We start from the raw sequence: 26,409 nt of genomic DNA, 5'->3' as shown, positions 1-26,409 counted from the left end.
CAGAGAGAAGCAGGCACAGGCCCGCCTCCCTCTGGCTCGCTCAGCTCTCCACAGCCAGAGGCCCAGGATCTGCAAGCCACAGTGAGGCTGAGGGGAAGTGCGAACCCAATCCAGTGGTTACGTCTGCCCTCCTCCGTGTCCTTCGCTCCCACAGACCACCGCTGCACTTAGCTAGAACATGCTACTGTTTGATTTACTCCCCAGTGGGCAAAAACCTCCCTTTTACAAGCAGGAACGGGGCTCAAACAGGCTGAGTTACACACTGAGATCTGGTCCCAGGTCTGTCCCCACCTGCTTTCCTCAACCACCCGCTTCCTCCTGAAACTGTCGTCCCTGATTGACATTCCTTCCAGGGCAGGCTCCAGCTCGGCCAGCTTCGGATCCCAGGCCACGGAGCAGCAGCTCCCCAGCGTCTGCCGACGGACGGACTGACGTGAACCGTCAGCATCGAGTCCCAGGGGAAGGGCACAGAGAAGGGTTTGTTTCCTTTCTTGCTGGGATGGCACATATGACCTCAAATGTCATTTCAGTCAACATCACTTCATTGTAACGATGATGAGATGCTGTAGGAACTTACTTCTTTTTTTTTTTTTTTAAATATATTTTATTGATTTTTTGCAGAGAGGAAGGGAGAGGGATAGAGAGTTAGAAACATCGATGAGAGAGAAACATCGATCAGCTGCCTCTTGCACACCCCCTACTGGGGATGTGCCCGCAATCAAGGTACATGCCCTTGACCGGAATCGAACCTGGGACCCTTCAGTCCGCAGGCCGACGCTCTATCCACTGAGCCAAACCGGTTTCGGCGGAACTTAATTCTTGCTTATGCCAATTCACCTACAGTAAAACTGGTTTCAGTATACGTAGTTTCACTTAAAGTCACAGGACCTATAGGCAACGTTAAGTGAGAAGTTAGTGCATATATGTATCTTCTTACCAATTCTAACTCTGCTTTCCTCGGACTCACGTGCTAGAGTCAACCACTCACCACGCCTTCCCTGGTCTCGTATGTGAAAACCCGCCCCCTCATAAGGACGATTATGGGGCTGCCTCGCCGATTTGAAGAGAGCGTGGCACTGAACATGACCATGGCCCCGTGTGTATGTCTCCTGGGTGAGTAACAATATCCCGGGCCTCAGCCCACGGGCACAGCTCTGGGGGCCTCCTGGGGGCCCTGCTTACGACGAGAACAGCTGTCTATTATTTCGTCAGCCGGGGCCACCCTGAGTTAGTTCCACGGCACTGCTGAGGACAGTGTGGACAGTGAATTCCTCGTGGGGGGGCACATGGGGACCCTTCATGCCCACCCTGGTCCATGGGGTACGAGGCAGGCACCTGTACACACCACCTCACAGCCTGGACAGCAACCCCTGGGAAACCCTCACCTAGATTTCTTATACCAAGAACGTCACACATGTGGCCCCCAATGGGCATTAACATAAGCAGGCACTCCCTCCCATTTGTTTCATTAGTCATTCAACAAACGTTTATCGAACTCAGACTTTGGCCGGCACCCAGTCACGTGGGCAATGATGCCTGGGCCCCCTGAGTGCACCCAGGCCGGCGGCCCCCTTATCCCAGCGCCTGTCCATCACCCGCATCAATGCTGGCCCCCCCGAGCGCCTCCCTCCAGCACTGCTGCGCCGGAGGACCCAAGGCTGCTCTCCCACATCCCGTAGAACAATCTGAAACAGCCACCTCGGCCCTCAGACAGCGTCACCACCAAGAACGACTCCCTACCCACCGGCCTGCCCCGCCGCAGAGGCTGAGAGCGAATCCGCGTCCTAGCACCAAACGGCTGCAGGTCAGCAAAGGAGACACAACCACAAGAGCACAGACCGTGACCCAGGGGCTGCGCTGGCTGTAGGCGAGGTGGCGGCGGACGATGTGAGAAAGGGCCCCTCCCAACCCCCCACGCAGAAAACTCAAAGCCCAAATGTTGCCGGGGAGCACAGAGACCTTTGACAAATAGCATCTGGTCCCTCCTCGGACGGCCACAGAGGTCAGTCCTGCCGGAAGCCATGGCGAGGCTGCCACAGCCAGGGAGCGTTTGCTCTGTGCACGGGCACCGCTGAGAAGTTGACTAAACAACGTCTGGTATCCAGGCAGGTCCCAGGGGCCGTTCACAAGGCCGGCATTTGGCAGAGTCGCCACGCTCGCCTGGCCTCGGGGTTAAGCAAGCTTTTCACGTTCCTCGAGTGCTGGCCCTCGGCTCCAGCGCCAGCAGCCCTGCGTTCTGGGCGGACCGAACAGCAGCGCAGGAGCGGGCCCACGCCCGGCACTGGAAATAGCGTTTGGGGGCTTTTCTGAACCCGCTCCCTCCAGGACCAGACAGGAAACAGTAATAGGATCGAATGCCTGACGATTCGTCTCGCTTACTTTTTCTTCCTCATTCAAAGGAACTTAGATTTTTGCAAACGCAAGAATAAAAAAGATAGGTATGAGAGAGTTGAGATGAGAGAGTTAGGGAGAAGTGAAAAAAGGCTGGGAAAAAGGACATAATGCTCATCAGCCCCCACGGGAGACCCTGGACCCAGCAGGTCAAGAGGTCAGCAGGGCACTGGGGAGGGCAGAACCCCAGGCCCACGGCAGGGGAAGGAAGACAGCCCTTATGGCTTTTTAAAAGAACACTCTCAGTGGCAAAAAGGCTGTTCCTAACCAATCAGATTCTGAGCCGCCTTCCTCGGTTGCCACGGGGCAGGGGAGCAAACCATTGGGCACTCGGGTCTCTTGGTTCCCAGCTAGTCACCAGAAAGCAGAGCTGTGCGGTGCGGGCTGTGAGGGAAGGTTTCCATGGGACCCGGAAAGCACTTCAAGGACACTCTTGACAGGAGAGCAAGTAAACAGAGAGGGTTAACTATCGAATTCCGAGCAGTGTCAGGAGTTCCGTTTCCCTCCAGCCTCTGAAACCTAAACTCGTCCGGGACAGAAGACTGCCTCCCTCCCTGTGCCCTGAGTCTGTGGCTCCCCATGGGACTCCCGGCACAGCTCCCCGCCTCGGGGCTCCTCCCACACAGACCCCGCCCTCTGCTCTGCGAAGCCTTGTCACACAGCCCCTCCTCCAGGAAGTCTTCCTGCCCTGCCCAGGCAGAACTCATGACCTGCTTTGCACTCTGTGTACAGCGTGCTCACCCCGCTCTCACCCTGGAACAGACCTGGCTCTGGGTGCTTTCTCCCCTCCCTGCCCCGACACAGCCTGGGGGCTCTGGAGCAGAGACAGCCGATTCACCTCTGGGCCCCCGGGACCAGCAAGGTGGGCATTAGACAACAAAAGCTGGAGGATGGGCTCCTGTTTGAGCCGCTGGCCGGGCAGCCTGCTCAGAGGAGGGAGGCACCAAGGCCCCTGGTCTATTGGGAGGTCAGGAATTGGCCCTGTGGTTTCCACAGACAGAGCAGTGGCCTGCACCGAGCTGTGAAGGAAGGCCATTCGCCGCCTCTGGGACTCAGAAGGCTCTGACTCCTCAAGGTGCTTGCTCTGTGCCTTGAAGGCCCTTGTGTAACCACCATAAGAGGGAGAAAAGGAAGAACCGAGGGCCAGACCACCGAAGAGCAATTAGTGGGACCCCAGGCCATTCTCCAAGGTCCCAGTGGCGTTCACAGACAGGACCCTGCAGGGTGTGGGTGTGGGGCAGCCCCATTACGGCCCAGGAGTCTTGCCTGGCGTTTAGAAACAGCTGCTTGGGACTAGTGGCTGACATCCCCATACAGAAACATCGAATGAGAAATACATCTCTTCCCTATGGGACCACCATGCTGTGTGCCTCCATAAGTTCCCTCCCTGTCTGTCTGGGCGGGGTCTGCACCTCTGTGACTCCCCCCGTTCCGTTCTAAGCAGTGAAGGTGGGATCAGCAATTTCCAAGTCTGAAAACCACTCCTGCGCCTGCATACAAACCTTGGAAGAGAAGCAGAAAGGCAACGCTCTCTTCCAGCACGACTGTCCTGTTTCGTCGTAGAAATGACCTTGCTGGCTTCCTGTCGGACACAGCTCGTCCTCGGCGTGTGTGTGGCAGTGACAGGCCTGGCTGCGGAGACACCGGGGCTCGAAGGCACCGGGGACCTGGTCTGGTTCTAGACCAACGGCTGCCCCCACTTTACAGATAAAGCAGACCTCGCCACCTCTGGTTTCCACACGACGTCTTGTAGAACGCACTCCGATAAACCACGTCAATCGGTTTGGCGGGTGCACAGCTGGCGCGGTGGTGTGGTGAGGGCAGTTTCCTCCAGCCGTGGGGAGCCACACACATGGCGTTGAGCACAGATCAACTCACTTGGCCCCGACCACCGACGCCTGACCTCTGTATCTGCGAGAACACGAGGCTAACGCTGTAAGGAGCCCCAGCTTGAGGAGGTAGGGAAGTGGGGAGAGCAGGGGCGTCTCCAGCAATTATGCTCATTCATTGAGCACTTACCACGTGCCAGACACTGACCTAGACACTTAGAAGATATTGGCAATAGCAACAAAACCCCAGAGATTCATGTCCTCACGGGAGATTACATGCTAGAGGAGGAAAAACAAGCCATGTACTAAACATGAAGAAAATAAGCACATGACATAGAGGGGGATACATGTTATGAAAAAGGCAGGCAGAGCAGGGTAAGAGGACTGGAGTCGTGAGGGAGAGGCGGCAGCTGTACACAGGGAGGTCAGTGGGTGCACTGAGAAGGTGTCACTTGAGCAGACACTTGAGGGAGCTGTTCTTGTGGGCATCTGAAGGAAAAGCATGCCAGGCAGAGGGAACAGCCAGTGCACAGGCCGTAGTGCTAAGGGGCTGGGGGCAGGAGAGTGAGATCATCTGAGTAATTTTCTAAGAGGACTGCTCTGCTCTGGCTGCTGTGGGGAGAACAGGCCAAAGGAGGCGGGGGCTGGAGCCAGGGTGCAGGGTGGTGGGGGGACAGGAGGGGAAAGGGGGCTCCGATGTTGCGAAGGCAGAGCCAAGGCACCTGCCTGAAGGAACGGGCGGGTCAGAGAAAAGGGCAAGAAACAAACCAAGGAGGGTCAGGGAGGGGCGTCTGGACATGGACCAGCTGCCAAGGAAACGGCCTTTCTGCTAAGCGCCATCGTATGCAAGTGACGGAGGGGTTCAGGGCAGGGTCCTGCCGGACCCCCAGCCGGGCTCCCAAGAAGAGGGGTCTACAGTTAATGAGGCGCCAGACAGACGCTTCCCCGGGGACGGACATCCCATTGAGAGCGCTGGACCACGCACCGTCAGAGAGGAAATCCAGAGAGCCGACCCGAGGTTCAAAACAGGAAAGGCGAATGAGGATTTGGGGCCAAGAGGGGCCGACGCTGAGCAGAGACCTTAAACGCCGTTTAAAGCAGCGGTCGGCAGCCGGTGGTCCGTGGACCCCTGGTGGTCCGTGAGGTCCGCAAGGTTGGCGACCGCTGATTTAAAGTGTATGGAGGGTTTTCCGCACTCACCGGCCTGCCCTCAAATCCCAGGGCAGAAGGAAACAGGACGTCCTTTGGTCCGAGGGGTGAGGGAGGTGAGGGGTGAGGGAGGTGCGTGAGACACACCGAACACCTTGTACTCATAGGAGCTGCGACATCTCGCGTTTTTAGATCAGAGGAAGGGGGACGAATGCGCCTCAGGCTTTCAGTGTCACCGTGTGTGACGGGGGAGGGGTGGACTAGGAGCTCTGCTGGGATCTGTCCTGCCCCTGGCACCTGACTCCACTGTGCTGCCTTTGCCAAAAACGAGAAATAACCAAACACGGTGGAATGTTATAAATGACAGCACACTGTCAACACCGGCCAAAAAAAAGCTCCGGAATGCTCCCGAAACCGTGCCACGGCGTTCGTGAGAAAGCCCCGCCCCCCAGGCAACCCGCAGAAAGAAACCGACTTGGAGCTCTATTTACAAAGAAGCCCCAAATGCTTCACGCGTCTATTTTTAAAACGTAAAACAGAAAACCCTGCCCCGTGAACGCGTCCCTCTGCTCTGGCACGCGGGTTTGCATCTTCTGGCTGGGAGCCCCTCCCCAGGATTTCTCTCCTAACCTACCTGCACGCGCAGCCATCTCAAGTCCCTCTGGTCCTGACATCACGGTAAGGTAGTCCTCCCCCCGCCCCCCCCCCCCCGCCCCGCCCCGCCGAGCCTGCTGCCTGGCCGACATTCTCCTCCTTCGCTTCCCTGGCTCATCTCCCGCTTCTTCAGAGCAGGGGCCACAGCCTCCTGCTTGGGTGATGTCTGTCAATTCTACGCGATGCTGGATACCAGAGGCACTCTGTGAACCTGTCACAATTTTAAGTCAGGTTCCCCATAATGTCCTAAAACTGGATTATGGTGAAGGTTGTGTGACTCTGTACATTTATGGAAAAGGTCATGAAATCGTACATTTAAAGTGGGTAAATTTTATGGTATGCAAATTACACCTTCATAAAGCTGGGTTTTCTGTTTTGTTGTGTTTTTTTTTTTTTTTTTTTTTTCAAATCAGCATCCACATCTCAACGGCAGATGTTTCCGTTCAGCACCAGACCCAGGAGGGGACCTGTGTTCTCTACAGCCCGCGTGGGTCACAAAGGGGCTGGAACCGAGTCTGCCGAGGGAGGGCTGGAGCCAGGGTTGGTGTGTGGGGGTGCCTGGTGGATCAGGGGTCCCCTGAGGGCACAGGAAGTGGGGACACGGGCAGGGATGGGCAAGAGGAGGCGTCGACAGGAAGGTGGCCAAGCTCTGCAGTGTGATGAGGTGGCAGGGTGGCTGGTGGGGGCAGAGGACATGTTTATTTAATATTAGGTCGAACCATACCCACTGCTATTTTTGTAGGCGGTCGCCTAGAGCTCAACCTAACATGTGCATGTCTGCACGGGATACAGACAGGGAGCTCAGGCTCTGGGGTCGAACTGAGCAGATTTCAGTCGGCACCTCTGCTTACAGACCGAGGGACCGGGGCTTGTCACTTACACTCTGAGCGCCTGGTTCCTCATCTATAATGGGGATGGCACCTCCCATCCCACAAGCACCTTTCATTCCCACTTTGTGGTACACATACCATGTCCACCTCGTGGTGGGCTCACCAAGGGCTCGAGAATGGGCGTCCCTCTGCCCCGCTCCTCAGCCTTCCTCCAGTCACCTTACGCAGCGACCTCCAGGTCGGACGGCAGAGCAGAACTGAACCTCAACCACCACCTCTCTGGGCACCTTTCTCCTCTCCCCTAATGCCAGCTCCCACCAAATCAGGAGAGGCAACAGTTCTGCTCAGCAAAGCAGACCCCGACTTTCACGAAGTTACTATAGAAACCATGAGAGGCCCCGCTGTTCCGGGCCCAGGGCTGAGGCTGGGATGGGCTGCGTCTGGGGGAACCCCGAAATAAAGCCAGGAAACAAATGGCCCAATGGCAGGGGAGGGGGGTGCAGGGGGGGAGGGGATGTGCGGACGGGAGCAGAGCCAACGTGCAAGGGTGTGAGGCTCCTGGGCCAGCCGAGCAGAGGACTAACTGGAGGTCAACAAAGCCTCTTCCTTTTTGCACATGCAGACAAAAGGCAGACACACCAGCCAGCGGGCTCAGGAGGAACCCCTCCCGCCGGCAACAGGAATCTGCTCAGCCACACCTGGCCTGGTGCCCCCGAAGCGGCTGCGGCTGGTCTCCGGGCTCGGACACTAACCGAGAGCGGCTCCTCTCTGAGCAACGTCCTTGGCTGGCCACTCGGCGCACGCTCCCCTCCCCTCTCAAGGCAACTCTAGCTGCTGTCACATTGTCAGGAGCAAGGATGGCCAGCCTCAGGGAGAGCAGGAGGAGGAGCTGGCCACAGAGGGCAGCTAGTTCCTTCTGTAAAAGCCTCTCACGTGGCGGACCTTCCTGCACGCCCTGGCCTACCCCCCAGGAGGCCCCAGAACCCCAGCGAGGTCTCCACTGGAACACAGGAAGCCCCTGACGGCGCGATGTCTGTCCCTGGGGCCTGTGAGCTGACGGCCGGGAGCCATGGTGCGGGAGCTACCGGACGAGTGCGAATTAAGCTCCGACTTTCTGGAAGATGTCCAGGAGCCATTCCATTCGGTCTTTCAAGGTCACAGCCAGTGTCCGAGGCTGGGACTCAGAACCCTTGCCCTCTCGGGCCTCAGGTGCAGTGGTGAGACCTACCACGGACCCAAAGAGCATCACAGGATCCCCGAGGGAGAGATGTGAGTTCCCTCAACAGTCTTTTTTTTTTTTTTTTTAATATTTTTATTGATTTCAGAGAGGAAGGGAGAGAGAGAGAGAGATAGAAACATCAATGATGAGAGAGAATCATTGATCAGCTGCCTCCTGGAGGCCCCCTACTGGGGATGGAGCCCACAACCAGGGCATGTGCCCCTGACTGGAATCGAACCTGGGACCTTTCAGTCCGCAGGCCGGCTCTCCATCTACCGAGCCAAACCAGCCAGGGCCCTCAACAGATTCTTATTTTCTTTCCAAAAGGTACCCGCCCCACTACAGTGTCATGGATTCCACATTTACCGAGGAGAGATACCCGCCCCCTTCCCCCCACCCCCCCACGAGGCCACCATACAACTCCGGGCCCTGGGCCCACCAGAGCAGTGGCCTTGCCTGCTTCTGCACTCGTATGTTCGTTCTTCAGGAAGAAATGTGCTCTTGGCTTCATGCCTCAGGGCAATAAACCCACCCTTTAAAATCTCACCAAATTGGTCACGAGTTTTCACCATGCTGGCTCTGCGCCGGCAGCCAGAGCTCTGAGTCCAACAGCTGCCCAGAGCCACTGGCACGGGCCAAGCACCCGGGGGGCGGCTTTCACTCACCAGACAGCGGGTCTTTGCCAATCATCAAAACATTGGGCAAGTTCATTACGATCAGCTGCTGCAGAACCTCCTACAGAAACAAAGAGGGAAAGACACCATTAAGAACAGGAAACAAAAATAAAGGATGATGAACCAAATGAGAGCTTATCAAGTGACTGGATGCGTGTGGAGCCACTACAAGGTAACTAGGAAGATGCTACTATGGAACAGGAAGCAAGAGTTAGGATGTCAACAAATGTGAGAAGTCAAAGCTAGCTGTACTTCTGCCCTGATCATAACTAAATGAACACTGTGTCTGCACATGTACAGAGACCTGGGGGAGAAGAGACGTTACATGCCAGGACAGCAGGATCAGGGGTGAGAATCTTTTTAAAAGACGGTTTTATTGCCCTAACTGTTTGGCTCAGTGGATAGAGCACCGGCCTGCGGACTGAAGGGTCCCAGATTCGATTCTGGTCAAGGGCATGTACCTTGGTTGTGGGCAGATCCCAGGAGGGGGTGTGCAGGAGGCAGCTGATTGTTGTTTCTCTCTCATCGATGTTTCTAACTCTCTCTCCCTCTCTGTAAAAAATCAATAAAATATGTATTTTTAAAAAAGAGACAGATTATTTTTGTGGCATGGTTTGCTCGTGCAATTAAAAATTCAGAATGAAAACTAGAGAGATGCTGCGGGGTCTCTGTAACTGATGGCTCAGGATGCGGCGTGCGCCCGGTCTCCGGCACACGTGGTAAATGCGGAGCCTCCTCCTGCTGACAGCAGCGGCTTCCCCGGGAGAGGGATAAATCACAGCTGATCTGCGCCGTCAGAGCGGTGGCGCGGGGAACGAGCTGCCTTCTGGCCCTCACACCAGGGCCTTTGAAAGCCGGCCCGGCACCGGCCATCAGTCATGCCCCGTGTCGGGTGCCTCTGACGAGCCCTCCTAGGAGTGTGCCGCTTGCACCCTGGCCACCACTGCGTCCCCAGAGCGCCTCCAAGGCAGGTCGACTTCCCTGTCCAGACGGGCCTTGTTGCTTACAAATCAGGAGAGAGAAACCTAATTTTACAGAAGACAAGTAAGGGGGTAGGTTTCATAAGTATTCTTGGCCTTACAAAAGTGGTCGCCGGAGGGTAGGGGAGGCCGGGGGCAGGTCAATGGGGGAAAAAAGAGACATATGTACTACTAGTTGTAATACTTTAAACAATTAAATAAATAAATAAATAAATAAAATTGAAAAAAAAAAAGTGGTCGCTATAGAAATTCTTCACCAATGAAAGCTCTTCTTATGCCTTCTTAAAATGTTTCCAACTTTTTTCAGGACTCACTCGATTGTGTAACTTGCTGAAGCTCTGCCTTCAGTACCTTGCCAGCTAGCGCCGATAAAGAAACGGGGGACGATTACACAATCGGCCCAGCAGAACACCCCAGAACTCTCGCTCTGAATCATCAGGTTAGAATGGTGGCCTGGGCACGCAGGCCGGGAGATGCCAGCGCCGTCAAACAGTAAATGCACTGACTTTATCCTCCCTTCTTATCGTCTTTCTGTGGCTCCTGTCCACACCAGAAACTGGGGGGAAGGGATGCTAAAACATGAGGTGTATGTACCCCACTCCCAACACACCGGGCCCCTCTCCACTTGGTGTTGGAGGAAGGTTTTCTTTACTACCTGGGGTCACATGGCACATCAGAGATGGCTACTATTTTCTTAAACATGTCAGTGGGTAAATAACCTGTGCTGGACAGAAGTCCGAGTTGTGTAACAGCCTCAGCCCTCCTTCAGGCCTTGGGAAAATTCAGCGTGAAAAAACTGTCTCTCAAGTGAATGGCTCACCAAAGGATTCCACAGTCCACTCTGAACCTGCAGAACCCACTTCCCAGCGGCTCAGCCAGCACGAGGGAGGACTCCCACCAGGTGAGCCCTGAGTCCGAGAGGCTCTGCCCCGCCTTCACACACCGCTCAAGCGCTCAGCCCAACTTCCAGAAGACCCGCTCGTTACTTCAGTCCCTCCTGGTCTCCCTCTGCCGTTGTCCACGTGTGTGGCGCAGCAGCCCCGCCCATGCTCAGGGCGCTCGAGGGGCACAGGTTTCTAACGGAGGCACAGGTGGGTGTGCACCTGGCAGATCGCTGCAACAGTGCACAGCGGTATCTCTGCGATACAATGACCAAAGCAAAAGCCGCTGGGAACGCTGCTCGACAGCGCAGGTGTGTTTACCACTGTCTCGTCAGTACTTGCTAACTTTGCCCAAGAAATATGTGTCAGTTGTGCAGTTAAGAAGTAATGTTTACAATACTCAAAACTGAAAGTAAACTGTAAAAAAAAAAAAAAGTTATGTTTTATGAGCAAACTATGTTTTTAAAATTTGTTCCTTTCAAAACAGCATGGGTCTCTTAAGATCCAATCCATGGCCCAAGCCACTTCAGAGCAATTAACGGATCCCCGACAGGACCACCACGCGCATTTCCAGCAAAAGCAGGCTCAGGGGTGTGAGTGTCGAGGGCAGTAGAAATACGATTCGAGACAGTAATTTCCAATGATCCAGTTGCTCCCCTCAAAACGTAGAAAGAAATGGGTGAAAATACTCTAATAATATACTTCAATTAAGCCAATATACCCCAAGTATTATCACTTCACCACACAATCGGCAGGAAGCCGTGACTATTTCACATTCTTGCTTCACACTGAGTCTTTGAAACCCCGTGTGTAGTTTATACTCACAGCACATCTCAACTCGGACACTACGTTTTCCTTGGAGACATTTGATCTGGGAAGTGGCTTCGCATACCCAAGTCCTTCCAAACACACTGAAGTGTCCCATGAACTGAATCGAGCACCACTTTTTCAATTTAAATTAAAAAGGCCTCAGTCACACTAGCCGCATCGGGAGATCCCGACAGCCACATGTGGCTAGTGGTGTCATGCACCCCAACACCCATGCTGAGGGGACCTGGTGGCCATCAGTCCCTGAGGAAAGCCTAGCAAACGGGTCCCCTTGGGGTGGCAGGGCTCCAGGGCAACCGGCCAGGCCCTCCATCTAGTGGGGACGTGAGGAGGTTGCTGACGAGTGGGCCCTCCCGCCTGGCACTGGGAACAGAAAGCCACTGTGGAGGCGACAGCTGACTCTGGCCTGCTCAGCGGGCACCTGGTCACACCCCGGCTGGCATGGGTGGGGCTGAGCAAGGCAGCAGAGTGCAAGCCCAGAGGTGTGCCTGAACACTTCCCAAAGCGGGCACCTCCTAGTGCCACCTAGGCCTTCACTAAGGCTCTGTCACATCCCCAGGCAGGGACGAGGGTGCACACAAGCCTCCATGCAGCCTCCGTCCTGTCACCCGGTCCTTGTGGCCTGGCTCCGGCAGGAGAGAACAGTCAGGCTGGAAGTTCGGCCTTCCTGGAGAGGGCCCCCTCCCCACAGAGGGTTGCGGGGAGTTAACATCTGCGAGCCAGGGTGGACTTTCACCACGTTTGCTCTCGGATCCTAATCCAAGATGCTGGGAGATCCCAGGCTCTCCTGTTCATGAATGGAACCGGACTAACGACATTTATCCCGCCGGTAACTGCTTTACGCGAATCAAAGGAAAAGTCACAAAAATGGACCAGAGGAGGGTGGGTGTGTTTGGATTCTCAGCGGCAGGGGGCTGGAAAGTGTCTGTAATGTACACCACCCAGGCTGCAAATCTAAATCTAGGACCTTATCCGTTCCAATGGCCCCTGGGGCTGTCATGATAAAAACAAGGCCCTACAAGTGTCAGGGAGGGATGGGACAGGCCGGGACACTCCCCAGGAAGCGTCTGTCACCCAGCTGGCGGGTCCCAGGGCTGCATCTGTGTCGGCAGAGGTGTCAGCAAGCCCAGCCAGCCGGCCACCGTGAGATTCCCAGCTCCCCGATCTGGAGCCTTGGAGGCAACCGAGGGTGAATGGGGAGTGTGGGGGCCAGTCTCCAGGCCTGTGGCACTGGCTCTCAGGAGCCACCCGGGAAGAGAAGGTCAAAGAACAGAACCAGGAAGGTGAGTGGCAGGAAGACACCCCCTTCCCACTAGAATGGTCTCGTGACAAGTACAGATGGACTCGGTGGGGAGAGTGCAGGACATGGCGGGGTGCCCCACTCCAGGCTTTGTAGTGATCGAGCTCTGCTAGGGACAGGAGGACAGTGCAGGAAGGAGGGCGAGGAGCGGACTCCAGAGGCACCTGGTTACACGCAAAACGCTCAGCTGACAACAACCCAGTGGTCGTGGAGGAGGGGACCTCTCTGCCACCCACAGCAAACGAGACGGGCACCCAGGTCCACGGCTTCACTGTGCCCATGATGCCAGATGCTTGCTCCCCTGGGCCCTGCATGCGGGGCTAAGGCAGGAGGCTGGGAGGGTTCCCAGAGCACCAGCCACTTGAGACAGAGGCTCGGGGACCCCAGTGCCACCCGCCACCTAAGGGGCCTGACTGAAAAGCCTTTCAAGCCCTGCCAGGGCCCATGCTGACCTCTGCGCCTGCTCACAAGGAAGGTCACTTTCTCCGCTGGTGGAAGAAATGCCAGGTCCTGTTCAAGCTGCAGCGTGTAAACACTTTTGTGTGTGTGCCCGGCAAAGGTTATCTTGTTTCCATTCCAAACACTGGATTGTTGGGTTAAGAACAATGATTTCATAAAGAAACGGGAAGAAAACACTTTTTCTCCCCCTAAATGAAAAGGAATTTTATCTCTTGACATTTTGCTGGGAAGGAAAAATAAATGCTGCTAAAGGCCAGAGTGTAGGCCCAGGGAATGACCCTCCGTGGGGGTGTGAATAGGAGCTGCTGGTGCTGAGTAAATGAGAGGGAACTCCCAGAAAAGTTAAGACCAACACCCGGCAGAGGCAGCCAGATGGAAGGTGATGCTCGCGGTTGCCAAGGAGATCAAGACGGTCCAGACAACACCACGGGCCTTCCACACAGCCACAGACACACCAGGAGCCTAGCCACGTTCTCAGAGCCACAACGGAAAATTAGAAACACGACGGCCTCAGGTTGGAGTGTGCCCCCCGCACTCGCACAGCGCCTGTGACCTGAGCGCTCTCAGGCTCGCGATGAAGGCAGGCAGGCACAGGATCCCAGCACAGAGCAGGTGTCGGAGCGGCACAGCAAGGAGCGCGACCCAACGCTGCCCAGGAAGTCCGGGGCTTCCCAGAGAGGCAGCAGCCGAGGAGCCCAACAGGTAAAGCAGAGAGCTGGGAAGCGCACGAACCACCTCCTCCAGCAGCCACCCTGGAAGCCCTTCATCACATATGATCTCCTCTCCTCTCAACACCTAATGCCTATCTGCCCACGTCACGGCACTTTTACATGTTGCCTTGTCAATTAACTTCCCACTCAGAGGCAGCAAAAAGCTGCGAATAGTGACAGTTGATGAAATTAGACTGATCAGAAAATATTCCTCAAAATTTATATTATGTTTTTGAAAAATAAATGTCTTTTTTTGAAAGAGACGTCCTCTCTCACACACACACTATCGAGGGAACCAAGTCATGAAAACCAGCTGCTCTGCCCCCGACCGTGACGGCGATGCCTCGCAGCCTGGCACATCGGCCACCGGGCAGAAGCCTGAAGATGCCACAGCCCGTAGACATTAGCGCAAGTTAAAAACACCCCAGAGAGGATCTGTGATGCTGGTTTGAATGCACCATGCTTCCAACGGCAAAATCCCAAATGGGATTTTGAGCCCAGGATTCAAAGTGAGGTTAATTTCCACCCCTGAACTGCAGACGTGACTCAGACAGGAACGGTCTCCCCGTCCCAGCCCCGTTCCCGGGCCCTGCGTGAGGAGGGGACCTCTCACCTCACAGCGATGACACCACACACACTGTGCCTCCCTCCCTGGGCTGCTGAAAGGCTGAGACACCCACAGAGAGACCCGGGAAGTCAGGGCCCCTGCACGCATCCTGGGGTGTATGCCCATCCATCACCTAGGACCCCTCCAGGTGACACACTCCACAGCTCCCACCGGATCGGGCCAGGAGGGCTCCTGAGCGCCCTGCCCCAACTCCTCGGCCCAAACAGAAACTGCCCGACCGCCTGGCTTTGGCACACACTCCTAGTCACAGAGACGGTCCCATCGCTACGCTCAGCCCGACACGCGTGAGGAGCTCAGGAGGAGACGGCTAGGATTTCCCATCTGAGGGAACTGTAGCACAATGCTGGTGACGGGGTTTAACGGCAGGACCCAGCGCAAGGCCAGGGTCGGACACACTAGGCTGGCGAGCTGTCCCCGTACCACACCGGCCTCTGGATGGCCAAACCAAGGCACTTCCTACGGCCAATCTGCCTCACAGCTTCCAGTGACTCGTGAGTTACAGCCTGCTGCCCCCGCCCCACCAATCACGCCTCCCACCGTGTCACCCCATCCGAGTACAACGGAGACTTGACCCCCAAACCAAGCGCCACAGCCAAGGCCACTAAGAGCACAATTTTCTAATTTAGCCGCCGAGAGGGGCTGTGAGCCTGATGATTTATCCTGGGCCGTCTGTTCGGAACCTGGCCCATGGGGCCACGCACTTAAAGTCCCATCAGGACGAGGGCTGTGGTGGACGCGCATTCCCGCCTGCACTGGCGAAACGAGCGGGTAATGAAGTGCTTTCATGTTAAAAGGCTGTCGTGGAGAGCTGCTGAGAGACCGGAGCCATCTGTTCCACCTTGTCTCAATTAATCTGGGGTCCCCAGGGCCTGAAACCTGCTCGGGCCTCGCCAAGCCCAGGAGCACTACTTCCCTAACTAGGCCACACAGCATCACGGGACCCAGCGGGACTCAGCGAGGACCCGGAGATCGGCGATCTAAGGCCACCAACTCAGGCCGACAGCAGTTACTGCATCTTCAGAAAACCCCCTTCGGGGACCACTTCTCTGACTGCAGGTCCTCAGGGCTGTGTTCACAGAAACAAACCCGACCCATTCTTTGTCTGCAGAAAGGAAAACAAATATTTCCTTTGAGGTGATGGAGGAGGAGGAGATCTGTGGGAAGGAGCACCTGGAAACTCCAACGCCAGCCACCGCACACCACCACGCCAGCCACCGCACACCACCACGCCAGCCACCGCACACCACCACGCCAGCCACCGCACACCACCACGCCAGCCACCGCACACCACCACGGGAGGGCAAAGCTGCTTGCTGTGTGACCTCGGGCAAGTCGCCCTCCCGCTCTGAGCCACCCCCTCATCTGTAAAGGGGCTGAGATTATCTCTAAGGATGGGCTCTTTAAGAAGAGGGAGGCTGGGAACGGGGACTCGGGCCTGGCACAGAGGAACACAGCAGATCTTTACTGACACAGAGCAGCCAACTCTGAAAACAGGCGGGTGCCCACGTGTCCTGGAAGAACCCAGGGGAAACCCAACACGACGGGACTGGGGGACACCTCAGTGTCCCCATGAGCGCCTGCCACCCTCCCTTGAGGGCTGGTGTGATGCCTGGGGTTGCTCTGTGGGTGCAGCCGACTCATCTGATGCTAGCAAGTGCGTGTTCTGAGCGCCCGCACCACGGAAGGTGTGGGGCAGCCCCGGAAGCAGGGGCGGGCGCTGCTGTCATCTCCTCTGAGAAGAACTTCTGCCCATACATGGTGCTTCGGGAGCCATCTGACACGGTACATCTGAGCCTGGCCACCAGCAGCCAAAGCTGGGCGTTGGGAATGAGCTGCAGCAGATGCCCTCACAGCCCCAGGTGCAGCGGGGAGGGCACCCGGGGCCAAGATGGCCCTGCAGGTGGACGCACACCCTTGCATACAGATACGGCCAACAGCAGGGGGCGTAAGAATCAGCATTTAAGACCAGAAGAGCCTTATGGATTCTCTACAGAGCAGGGAGACTGAGGCCCGGAGAAGGAAATCGTGAGGGCACAGCCTCACATCTAATCAGGTCTAGACACCCAGCTCTCCTGGGACTCACTTCCCTTCACAGTGTCCACCGAGGGCCTCCTACGGCCAGGGCCGCCCTCCGGTGGGGGCTTCAGGGGAGGGTGAGGAAGGACTGAGAGGATCAGGCCAGGGATGGGGAGAGAGGCGTGGACCCGTCCTCATACTTCAGTGGGGGGGGGGGGGGAGACGCGTGGCGGCTCTGGGGCGCCCTGTCCCCTCCTGCCCACTCAAACAGCATCATCTGTGGCTGGGGTTGACGTGAGGAACCCTGTTTTATGGCAGTGAGGAATCTAACACTTTGAACCAGCAGCTATAAAGCCCTTTTCTTTGAGCTTCTTGGAAAAGTCAACAGTGTTGTTGATGGGCAGGCAAGGGAAGGGGCAGGGCTCAACAGCCGGCACCACCCACCAGCCAGAGGTGCAGGGTGGGGAGGGCACACGGGGCCAAGGTGGACCTACAGTAGGGCTCACAGCAGGCAGGGCCCACCACCACCACCAGGTCCACGGGACCCACACTGCTCCCCTGCACCCTCGTCAGGTGTGTGGCTCTAGGCTGCCTCCCCCAGGTGCCTGCTGCCCTGGGCATGGCCACAGAGCTCCATGAGGCAGGCGTGGCCTTTCCGTGTCAGCAGGTAGCTGGGCTGGAGATAACATGGCATAGAAAGAGCCACTGTGGCCCCCTCTGTTCACCCCACCATTCATCCCAGGCCTACAGGCGCTCCCCCACCCCCTCCCTCACAGTGCTGTAACCAGCTCCCTCTCCCCCAGGGTGCATGTCGGAGTGGCAGAGTGTGCCAGGGAGCCTCCAGCTTTGGGTGGCAGCCCCTGGCGGGACCTGTGAGGGCAGGGAAAGGCAGGCAGGGAAGCCAGCCTCCACCCCCATCACCCACAGTGTGAACATCACAGGATGAAATGCACCAAGGCTCCTGAGTCAGCCAGGCCTCCAAAGCCATCTCCCCAGGGCAGGAGGCTGGGGGCAGGGAGAACAGCGGGCAGCCTTTCATTCTACTTACACCACTGTATCTCCCGGGCACCACCTGGGTGGCAGGTGGTGTGCTGGTTGGAGGTGGGGGTGTAAGCAGACAAGACCTCTGTCCTCAAATCCAGGAAATGCAGACAGACAAACTGAACAAAACGGACAGGAAGCAGTGAGGGTGCCCAGGATGTGTGCATGGGGGGCTGGGCCTTGTCCTCGAGGAACCCAAAGCCTGGGAAGAGACAGACCCGCTGGCAAGTCCGGTGCCCTAACGAAGGGGATGTGAGACATCTGATCCAGGGCATAATGGGAGCACATGGGAGGGACTAATCCAGAAAGGCTTCCAGGAGGTGGTGCTGTGCTGAAATGGGAACAAAGAGGAGCAGGTGCCCGCCGGGGGCGGGGGGGGGGGGAGGGTGTGTGTGTGTGTGTGTGTACAGGATCGTGATGGTGGCAGGGAGAGGTGGCAACAAAGGCAAAGGAAAAAGCAGAAGGCACTCCCCCAGCTCAGGACCCCCCACAGTGCAGGAGTCCTCCTGCCCGCTGCAGTCCCGGATGAAGGACCAGAAACCCTGCTCAGGTGGCAGCAGGGCTCTGGGGTGCCCTGTGCAGGCCCACCCCAGCCTGTTGCTGCTGGGCCTTAGCTTCAAACCGTGTGCTCCGTCTGCAGGGGCTGGGGCGGGGCAGGCATCACACCTTGCCTACGGAGACCATGCAGAGCGCCGGGCATGTGGCCCTAGTGGGGCTGTTCCAGGCGACGCTCGGAGAGCACACACACACACACGCCTGCCTCCTGCTGCCAGGGTCCCAGCTCAGACAGCTCAGTGGTGCACAAACGCAGGAGGCCTACGGCGTCAAAAGAAGTGACACCCATCAAGGAAGGTGTGAGGGTGCACCCTGGCTTCCTCAGGAACACAGAAATCCTCCCACCCTGGGCTCACCCCAAACCCTTTCCTTCTCGGTCGCTCGCTCAGGGCTTAGGACGAGGCAGGAGGAAGGACTGGACAGGAGCGCCTGACCGCCCCTTCCTCACTCTCACTTCCTGTCTTTTCCCTCTGGTCTCAAGAGGAAAAGCCTGGACCGGGCAGGGCTGGCAGGTGCGGTGCTGGGAACTCTAGGCCAGTCCTGGCTCCGGGGAAGGCGTGCCTGGTTGATGAGTGACGCCAACCGCGGGCAGAGCCACACAATCCGCACTCAGGACATACGAAAAGCTGAAGCGCAGTCAGACAAGTCCTACGTGAGCACCGAGGGGACGGCGAATGCTCCACAGAGGGTGAGTGCGCGAGCTGAGACTGCTACGGCCTCTCTGGCCTCCCCACCCCCCGGCCAAAGCTGCAGAACGAAATCCTGTGAACTGGTCCCTTCTCATCTTGGGGGTTTGCAGCAGGAGACCAGGCTTCCTCTAGAGAGCAAAGAGACTTGGGAGGGCTCTTCTACCACCAAGAGTTTATTCTATAGCAGGAAACTGGGGGAGGGCGACTCAGGACACCGTTAAAAAACGGGGGAGGAGGGAGATTCAGAAACAAGTTTATAATGACTAACCTCACAGCAGGAAGTGAAATCTCAACAGATGGTATCGCCTTCAAGGCAGCTGCCCACACTGGGGGGTGGGCAGGGGCTTGTGGGTGGCCTGACCCCCCCTCACACCTAATGCCACGCTCTCCACCCTGCAACTCCCCTCCAATACCTTAACTACCCACCACCCTTGGTTGGAAATGACCAGTTCTTCGTCTGCCCTCCCAAACCCCGGCACACTGTACCCCACGTTCGAGGTGACTGGGAACCTCAGGCTCTCGGGCACAGGTGCTGTGGCGTGCTCACCCTTGAACCCTCCCTGCCCCCAAGCCTGTGCGGGTGCTGCTCACAGCAGTTGCTCACCAACTGCTGGCTACCCTGAGCCGACTGACCGCAGGGAGGAAGGGGCTGGTGAGACAGGCCCCGAGGACCTTGGACAGACCACTGCACACACCTTCCCCCTTCCAGAGGACAAAGGACGCTTTCTTTTGAATGATAATTAATCGCCGTGTTTAATAAGCCAGAGGCTGGGCTAGATACTGTGTGTATCACCCCACTGAACCCTAACGGGCCGGCGGTACTCCTGGTGCACCCGCGTTAGCCACCGCAAATCCACTTGATCAAGAAACGTTTCTGTCCACTGGGGATGCTGTGGTAAATGTGGGGATATGCAGAAGCATATAAATATGTCATATGCACGTGCCAGGAAGGACTGAGTACTCAGAAGAAAAAGAAAGCAGGGTAGGACGATTAAGAGTGGTGGGAAAAGAAGCTAATACAGACAGGTGATCAAAGAGGGCCTGCGGATTAAATAAATGACCGTCGAACAAACTGTGGAGAAAGGTGTGAGCCGGGAGAGACGTGGGATAAGAGAATTCCAGGCAGAGGCAATGGCGAATGGGAAGGTGCTGCAGCTGGAACAGGCTGTGCGGTCCTCCCGAGCACGAGGCTGGTGGCCCGGCCTGATCTTCGAGGCCGTTTCCAACAGTCCCCGGTGCTTACACAGCTCCCGTGGTCAGATGCCCCGCTCTGAAGCCCTGGGAGGCACAAGGAGCTCTCACTGTGATACCAGAGGTCATGGAGCAGGGGTTCTCAAACTGCGGCCCGCGGGCCACATGTGGCCCGCCGAGGACATTTATCCGGCCCGCCGGGTGCCGCTGCCTGTCCTGCTTAGCAGCTGACTCGTCCCGGGCCTGCAGTGCGCATAGGAATTTGTTCATAGTTTTTTTTTTTAACTATAGTCTGGCCCTCCAACAGTCTGAGGGACAGTAAACTGGTCCCCTGTTTAAAAAGTTTGAGGACCCCTGTTATGGAGGGTTCAAGCCTGTGTGCCAGGCCGAGGTGGCTGGTGCTGGCTACAAGGAGCGCCGTTCTGAGAAGGATTCGGAAGCTGGATCTGGGCTCAGAGGCAGAGCGCCACGATCGATGAGTGATGTCTGCCTGAGCAGGCGTGAAGACACAGAGACACTCCCTTGTGAAAATTACACCTCCAGAAATGAGTGTTGGGGCACACAGCACTCAACAGCTGACAATCCAGGCTGCTGAACTCTGGTGTGCCCCAGGCACGGTCCCTAGCTCCCTAAATTAGTGGAGCTGAGTGGGGTTAACTTGTGGGTGAGTGGAGCACAGGACCCAAAGCCAGCTCCTTGGAGTCCAGATGCCAATGTAAGATCCTGCTGACCTTGTCAGTCCACAGGCACTCACAGTGCTAGGACCACGGGGGTCAGAGCTGGTGATGCGATATATCCCCGAGAATTACAGTAATCTGAGGGTAACGAAGACCTAAAAATAGTGACTTACACAAGATTCAAGATATGAGAAGACAGTCAGTCCATGAGAGCCCCACCTCAGGGTGTCAGGGACCTGGGCATCGCGCTGCATTCCGGAGAGTGAGGAGGAGGAAGGGGGAGGAAAGCACGCTGCCACCTCCTTTTCAGAAGGCTTCCTGGAAGCAGCCCTCAATACAGCCCCTTACGTCCCCCTCGACCCACCTGGGTGGAGTCTAGCTGGAGGGGAGGCCAGGGTTCTGCTAAGGAAGAAGGGGGTGAACAGGAGCTGGGGAGTCATCGGCCACATAAGAGGGATAAAACACGCCCTCTGGCCTCGGGGAAACCACCATCTCATTAGAAAGACACACACATGTGGAGATGATTAGCGGGAGAGGCCTCCGTAACAAGGCACCGATTGTGTGACAGATAGGAAGCAAGTGGTTAAGGAAGCACCCAGCCCCGGGTGGCCACGGTGACTCCAGCCAGCAGGCACTGCGGAGGGAGTCCTGAGCTGGACGCGCAGGCGGCAGGCAGCGAGAGAAGCAGGGGGAGGGCAGCTACGGAAAAGTATCCCACCCCCCACCCCCAGTGAACCCTGGGCCACCGCAGCCCCAGCTGAAACTGACTTGGGGTGGGGAGGAGCGTTGGGCCTAATGTGCACAGAACTGGGTTAATTATTAATCATAAACCTTGGCTCCTGACACTCATCTGTGGTCACACAGGGCTCATTTTCATTTAGTTACTTCTCACAATGTAATCACCACCTGCAAACCCAGCACCCAAAGCAAAGGCTAGGACTTTGACAATAACCTCTAACTAGATGGGGCCCCCACCCCACCCCACCCCACCCCACCCCACCCCACCCCACTCCTGCTTCCTCCCATCCAAGACACCATCCACCTGAATCACAGAGGCCCGGTGCACGACATTCATGCACTCGGGGAGGGGGGTGTCCCCTCAGCCTGGCCTGTGCCCTTTAGCAGTCCGGGAGACCTGGCGGGGGGCGGGGGGGGGGCGGGCGGGCGGGGATATCTAACTGACAGCAGTTGGACATCCTTAGCGCTGTCACAGAGGTGGGCCACTGGCTCTAAGCAGTGCTCCCCCTGTGGGAGTGCACTGACCACCAGGGGGCAGCTCCTGTGTTGAGCATCTGCCCCCTGGTGGTCAGTGCATGTCATAGCGACTGGTCGTTCTGCCGCTCTGTCGATTTCCATATTACCCTTTTATTATATAGGATTATTATATAGGATGTTACACCAATAAAGTCTCTAAAAATGGTTTTAAAAAAAAAGCACACACTCCCTCACTCTCTTTGTTACAGTTTTACTAGATGGGTAAATATTTCTAAAAAGTACATTTATTTTAGTTGTCTTAACTTTGTAAGGAAAGGAATAGTGCTGTGTGTAACCTTTGAGAGCCCCTGCTCTTTCTGCCTCATATTTATGCTATTGCTAAAATCATCCACATCACTGCACGTTGCTGTACCTAATGTGTTTGGACAGCTGTATAATATTCCATTGTGCGGCCACGACTCGGTTGTATTCATCCAGACTCCATTGATGGGCATCTGGGCTGTTTCCAGGCTTCGCGGCTGTGACCAGAAATGCTGTGAACATTCTTGCACAAAGTCTCCCGGGTCTGCACGCAGGAGTGTCTCTCGGGTGTACACCTAGGCCTGAAACTGGCTGGGCCGTAGGACGCGTGGATGGTGAACTTTAGGCGTCAAAGCCAGAATGCTTTCTAGTGACGGCACCAGTCTGCATTCCCCGTGGATGCTGGAGTTCACCACGAGCTTGGATCCTTCCCAGCTCCCTGTGTTAGTGCCCCTTCACAGGGAACAGACACTGCCCAGCATCACAAACTCCTGTGGGGGTCCTGACCTCAGTCAACCTGACTCTGAAACCCAGCACTCCTCCACCAAGGCCTCCCATTCAGGCCAACTCTTGCCGGAGGGAGAGGCTGAAGGGGCAAGGATGACATTGCAGGCTGAGGGTTACACCAAGGAGGACACCTCCACAGGGTCAAGTGCAGGGTCAAGAGCAGAAACACAGAGACCCAGGCCATTCTGTACCGGACCCAGCCTTCGTCACCCCGGGTCAGGGAATGGGCCCTCGGATGAGCCTTTGCGAGGTCTGACTGGTCTGGCATGGCCAGTGTTCTCTCACTCGTATTTACTGCCCGACTCGTGTGCCACCTCATAGTAAGCCCATGTGAGCGGGAGGCTCACGGTGCCACACAAGTGCGAGCTCGCCCCCTTCCGCTCCATTCCAGCACCTGCTCTCCTCCTGGGCTCAACGGACAGGTGCCAGCGATGGCCTGCCACAGCCAGGTCTGGTACCTGCACCAGTGCTTGGGCTTCCCATTGGAGTGCCTTACTCCTTCCCCAGTTCCCGTGGGCCTGCTGGATAGCAACACACACACACACACACACACACACAAAAAAAAAAACCCCAAGCTTTCTCTGCCCTTAAGAAGTGTAATTACTGGAGAACGGGTCTACCCTGAGAACAGGGTGACGGCAAAGGGGTTTGGGGTTGCATACAAGTGCTGTGGGATAGCAGAACAGGGTGAGACGGCCGGGCACTGGACAGGCCCACTGGGAGACAGCACCTCCGTGCTCCTGGATGGGATCCCAAAGGGGCCCTCCTCCTGGGGCTCACCTTCCAGCTTCTGGTGGGATCTTGAGACCAGCAGGGTCGTGTTTTTGTCTTCATATATAGGTGCCCAATAAACGTTTGTCCAATAAACACAGAACTCAGGTTACTACTGAAACGTAAGCACTCAAAAACCTGCATAAAATGCTACTGGTAGAATTCTGGGCATCTTGGGGTGGATGAGTACAAGGCAAGCTTTCAGAAAACGTTACATGAAGAAGCCCACCCGTGTTCGACACGCGGGAGGAAGCAAGGACGTTAAGAGCCAAGTGCTAGCGTGTGAGTCGGACATGCATCTCTAAGTAGGTAAAGAATCTATGAAAAAAAAACACCAAAAATGTACACAAGCCGGGAAAGTTTCCAGGAGAATCTATACATTTAAAAAACACTGTTATATGAAAAGTTTCAAAGGAAAAAAAAAAAGAAAAAGGAGAGACAACAGTACAATTAACCCCCAAATACCCACCGCTCCAATTCAACAATGAGCAAGATGTCCTTCATCCCTCTTCTTCCCTTTGTTATAAAACAAAACGAATTTTAAAGCGAACTCCAACATAATGTCATTTCACCCTCCATCAGAATCCCCTCTAGAGACTACTGGCATTTTCTTACATAACCCAACTACGTGCTTTAAGCATTTTTTCCCTATGTGCTCCTTAAAGTGACGCACACTGTGTTTTGGAGGGAGGGCAGCCCCGCAGTGGGAAAGCAGGGGAGCAGGAGGGCGGGGGAGGAGGTGGGTGGACTGCGCATACAGAATCCTTATTGGTGAAACCTGCAGACAGACACGCTGGGGAGAGCTTCTGATTTGCAAGCCCCGTGCAGGTTTCTAGTTTCTCCTTCTGTGACTCTAACCACTGGCCAAAGAGAATGAGAGACTGGGGGCTGATGACACGTAAAGGGGTAACAACAGGGTTGGTGGAGGAATCAAGCAACTCCTGTCCAGCGTGAAAAATTAGCTAAACATCAGGACAGGAAGGAGGGTGTACCTTGACCCGCCCTTTGTTTAACCTGCTGAGAGCAGCTACTCCCACCACGGAAAACGTCGCGCCTGCATCACACAATGGCCGCACCAAGGCACAGGTGCAGTGCTCTCTCTGTGGGGAGTCCGAGATCCCCATCCCCGCCTGTCCTGAGAAGGGTGCTGTGAGCCACCAGACCCACCACGTATTACCGAGGCCGGGCTGTCCTCCCTCCTCGCAGCTCCGTCTACACTGACCCGTCTGAGGTCAGGTCGGAGTCCCGCTGCAGGACGCCATGGCTCACTGCGCCCCTCCGCACCTGGCATGCTGCCAAGCCCCGGGGCCTTTCTGCCAAACCCACAAGAAGCTGCCTGCAGAAGCCCCCTCTTCCATCATCAGCTCAGAGCTGGAGATGGGGGGAAAGAGGCACCCCTGGGCCCTGACTCCGCCGGGCGCCCCACGCAGTCAGTGTAGCAGGAAGTCTCCTCTCCCAAGCGGCTGCTTAAAGCCCCGGCCTGCCGGGCTCCAGTGGGGGGTCAGTCAGGAACTTCAGGGGCCGTGTGGGCTCCAGGCAAGACTGGCTTTCTTTGATCTAGCCCTCCTCCCCAGCTCCAACGCCAAGCAAAGGCTGGGCCCTCCCTCATTCTCCTTGCTTGCTCAAGTGTTAAGGAGCCAGGAGAAGGGGGTGGGGAGGAGAAGGGTCAGGCTGCTTCCTCCCAGGGCCGGTAACTTATTAAGCCCCCACATCCTTATTCGAAGAGGATACCCAGAGGTATGGAGGTATCCGTTTACTTTGCAAAACCAGTTCTTGCTGCTTAAGGACAGTGTGGGGCTTGGTAAATGGTGGCGGGAAACCGGACACCCCTGGGAACAGCGCCATTCTCGGGGACATGAAGCGCTGGGAAAAGACGAGCGCTCCTGCAGGTCATAAACCATTTTATTGTGGGCAGCGTGCGGGGACAGAGAGCTGAAGTCACCGATGGACGGGATGTACCACCGACACGCTATCGCCCCAAACCACATGAGGCCCACTTTCCTCACAGTGAGACAGAAACGATTTATCTGTACGTGTAAGCTTCCAGTATCCGGTGATGCTGTGAAACCTGCAGATAGGCAGATCCCTCTGAAGGCCAGCTGTGCACCCCGGGGCACGGAAGGCCTTCTGGAGTGCCATACCCGGGGACCCGGGGCACTGGTGCAGCCTGGGCAGACATTCTGAGGACCCACATCTGGGCACCCCAGTGCACTGGTGCATGCTGGGAAGACATTCTGAGCTTCTGAGGACAGCACACCTGTGCACTCAGACATTCAGGAAGATTGAGATAAGGGACTCGATGCATCAAAACCAAGCAATGAGGATCATCCATTGTTTTCAGGGGAAAGACCCTCCTTTGACGGCTGTGCTCTGAACAATGTGCCAGCACAGGGAAGAAGGCACAGCCCCCCGCCCCCCTCCGACCTCCACCAGCCGCTCTCTCCTGCACTTTCAGCGGCTCTGAGGGCCAGCCAGGGAATTAGGCTGGTCAGCGTGGCGCTAACGAGTCACAGGCTGGACTCGGGGCCCTGCAGTCCTTACTCCCCCCCTTTCCTGGTCACACACAGCCCCAGACCCTGCCCCTCAAAACCACAGCATGGGGTTGCTCTTAGGTCACCATCCACCCAACATCAAAGGACAATATGGTCTCCAAAGACAAACTGTTCCTTTTTCTTTCAAAGTTAACTTCCCCACATGAAGCAATGCAATGCGATCACTTAGATTCCCAAGAGCTCTTTCTACTGAGCCACATGGTGAGGCCAGCACTACAAACCCTCCCTTCTGACCCAGGGAAAGTCCACAGCACACAGCACCCTGGGCTGGTTTTGCTTTGAGGCTTCGGTTCCCCAGTCTGCAGGACCCCAACGTACAGAACGCCGGGTGCAAAGTGCAGTCAGTTGACGAGGCATTTTATC

At 56.4% G+C, this 26,409-nt stretch overlaps 1 protein-coding gene across 1 annotated transcript in view; it reads right to left on the bottom strand.

The window, feature by feature from the left end:
- Nucleotides 1-26,409, bottom strand: part of CCDC88C (coiled-coil domain containing 88C) — a gene marked incomplete at its 5' end in the record, with an annotated part of 111,176 nt that overhangs the window by 57,678 nt on the left and 27,089 nt on the right. The window contains one exon of the mRNA XM_080666508.1: nucleotides 8,738-8,807. Within this exon, the coding sequence (XP_080522634.1) occupies nucleotides 8,738-8,807 (70 nt within the window). The remainder of the gene's footprint in view (nucleotides 1-8,737; nucleotides 8,808-26,409) is intronic.

Source organism: Plecotus auritus (assembly GCF_963455305.1).
Source record: "Plecotus auritus genome assembly, chromosome: 1".
NCBI lineage: Eukaryota > Metazoa > Chordata > Mammalia > Chiroptera > Vespertilionidae > Plecotus > Plecotus auritus.
Note: the sequence above shows the minus strand (reverse complement) of the source record. Positions and strands in the feature narration are given on the sequence as shown.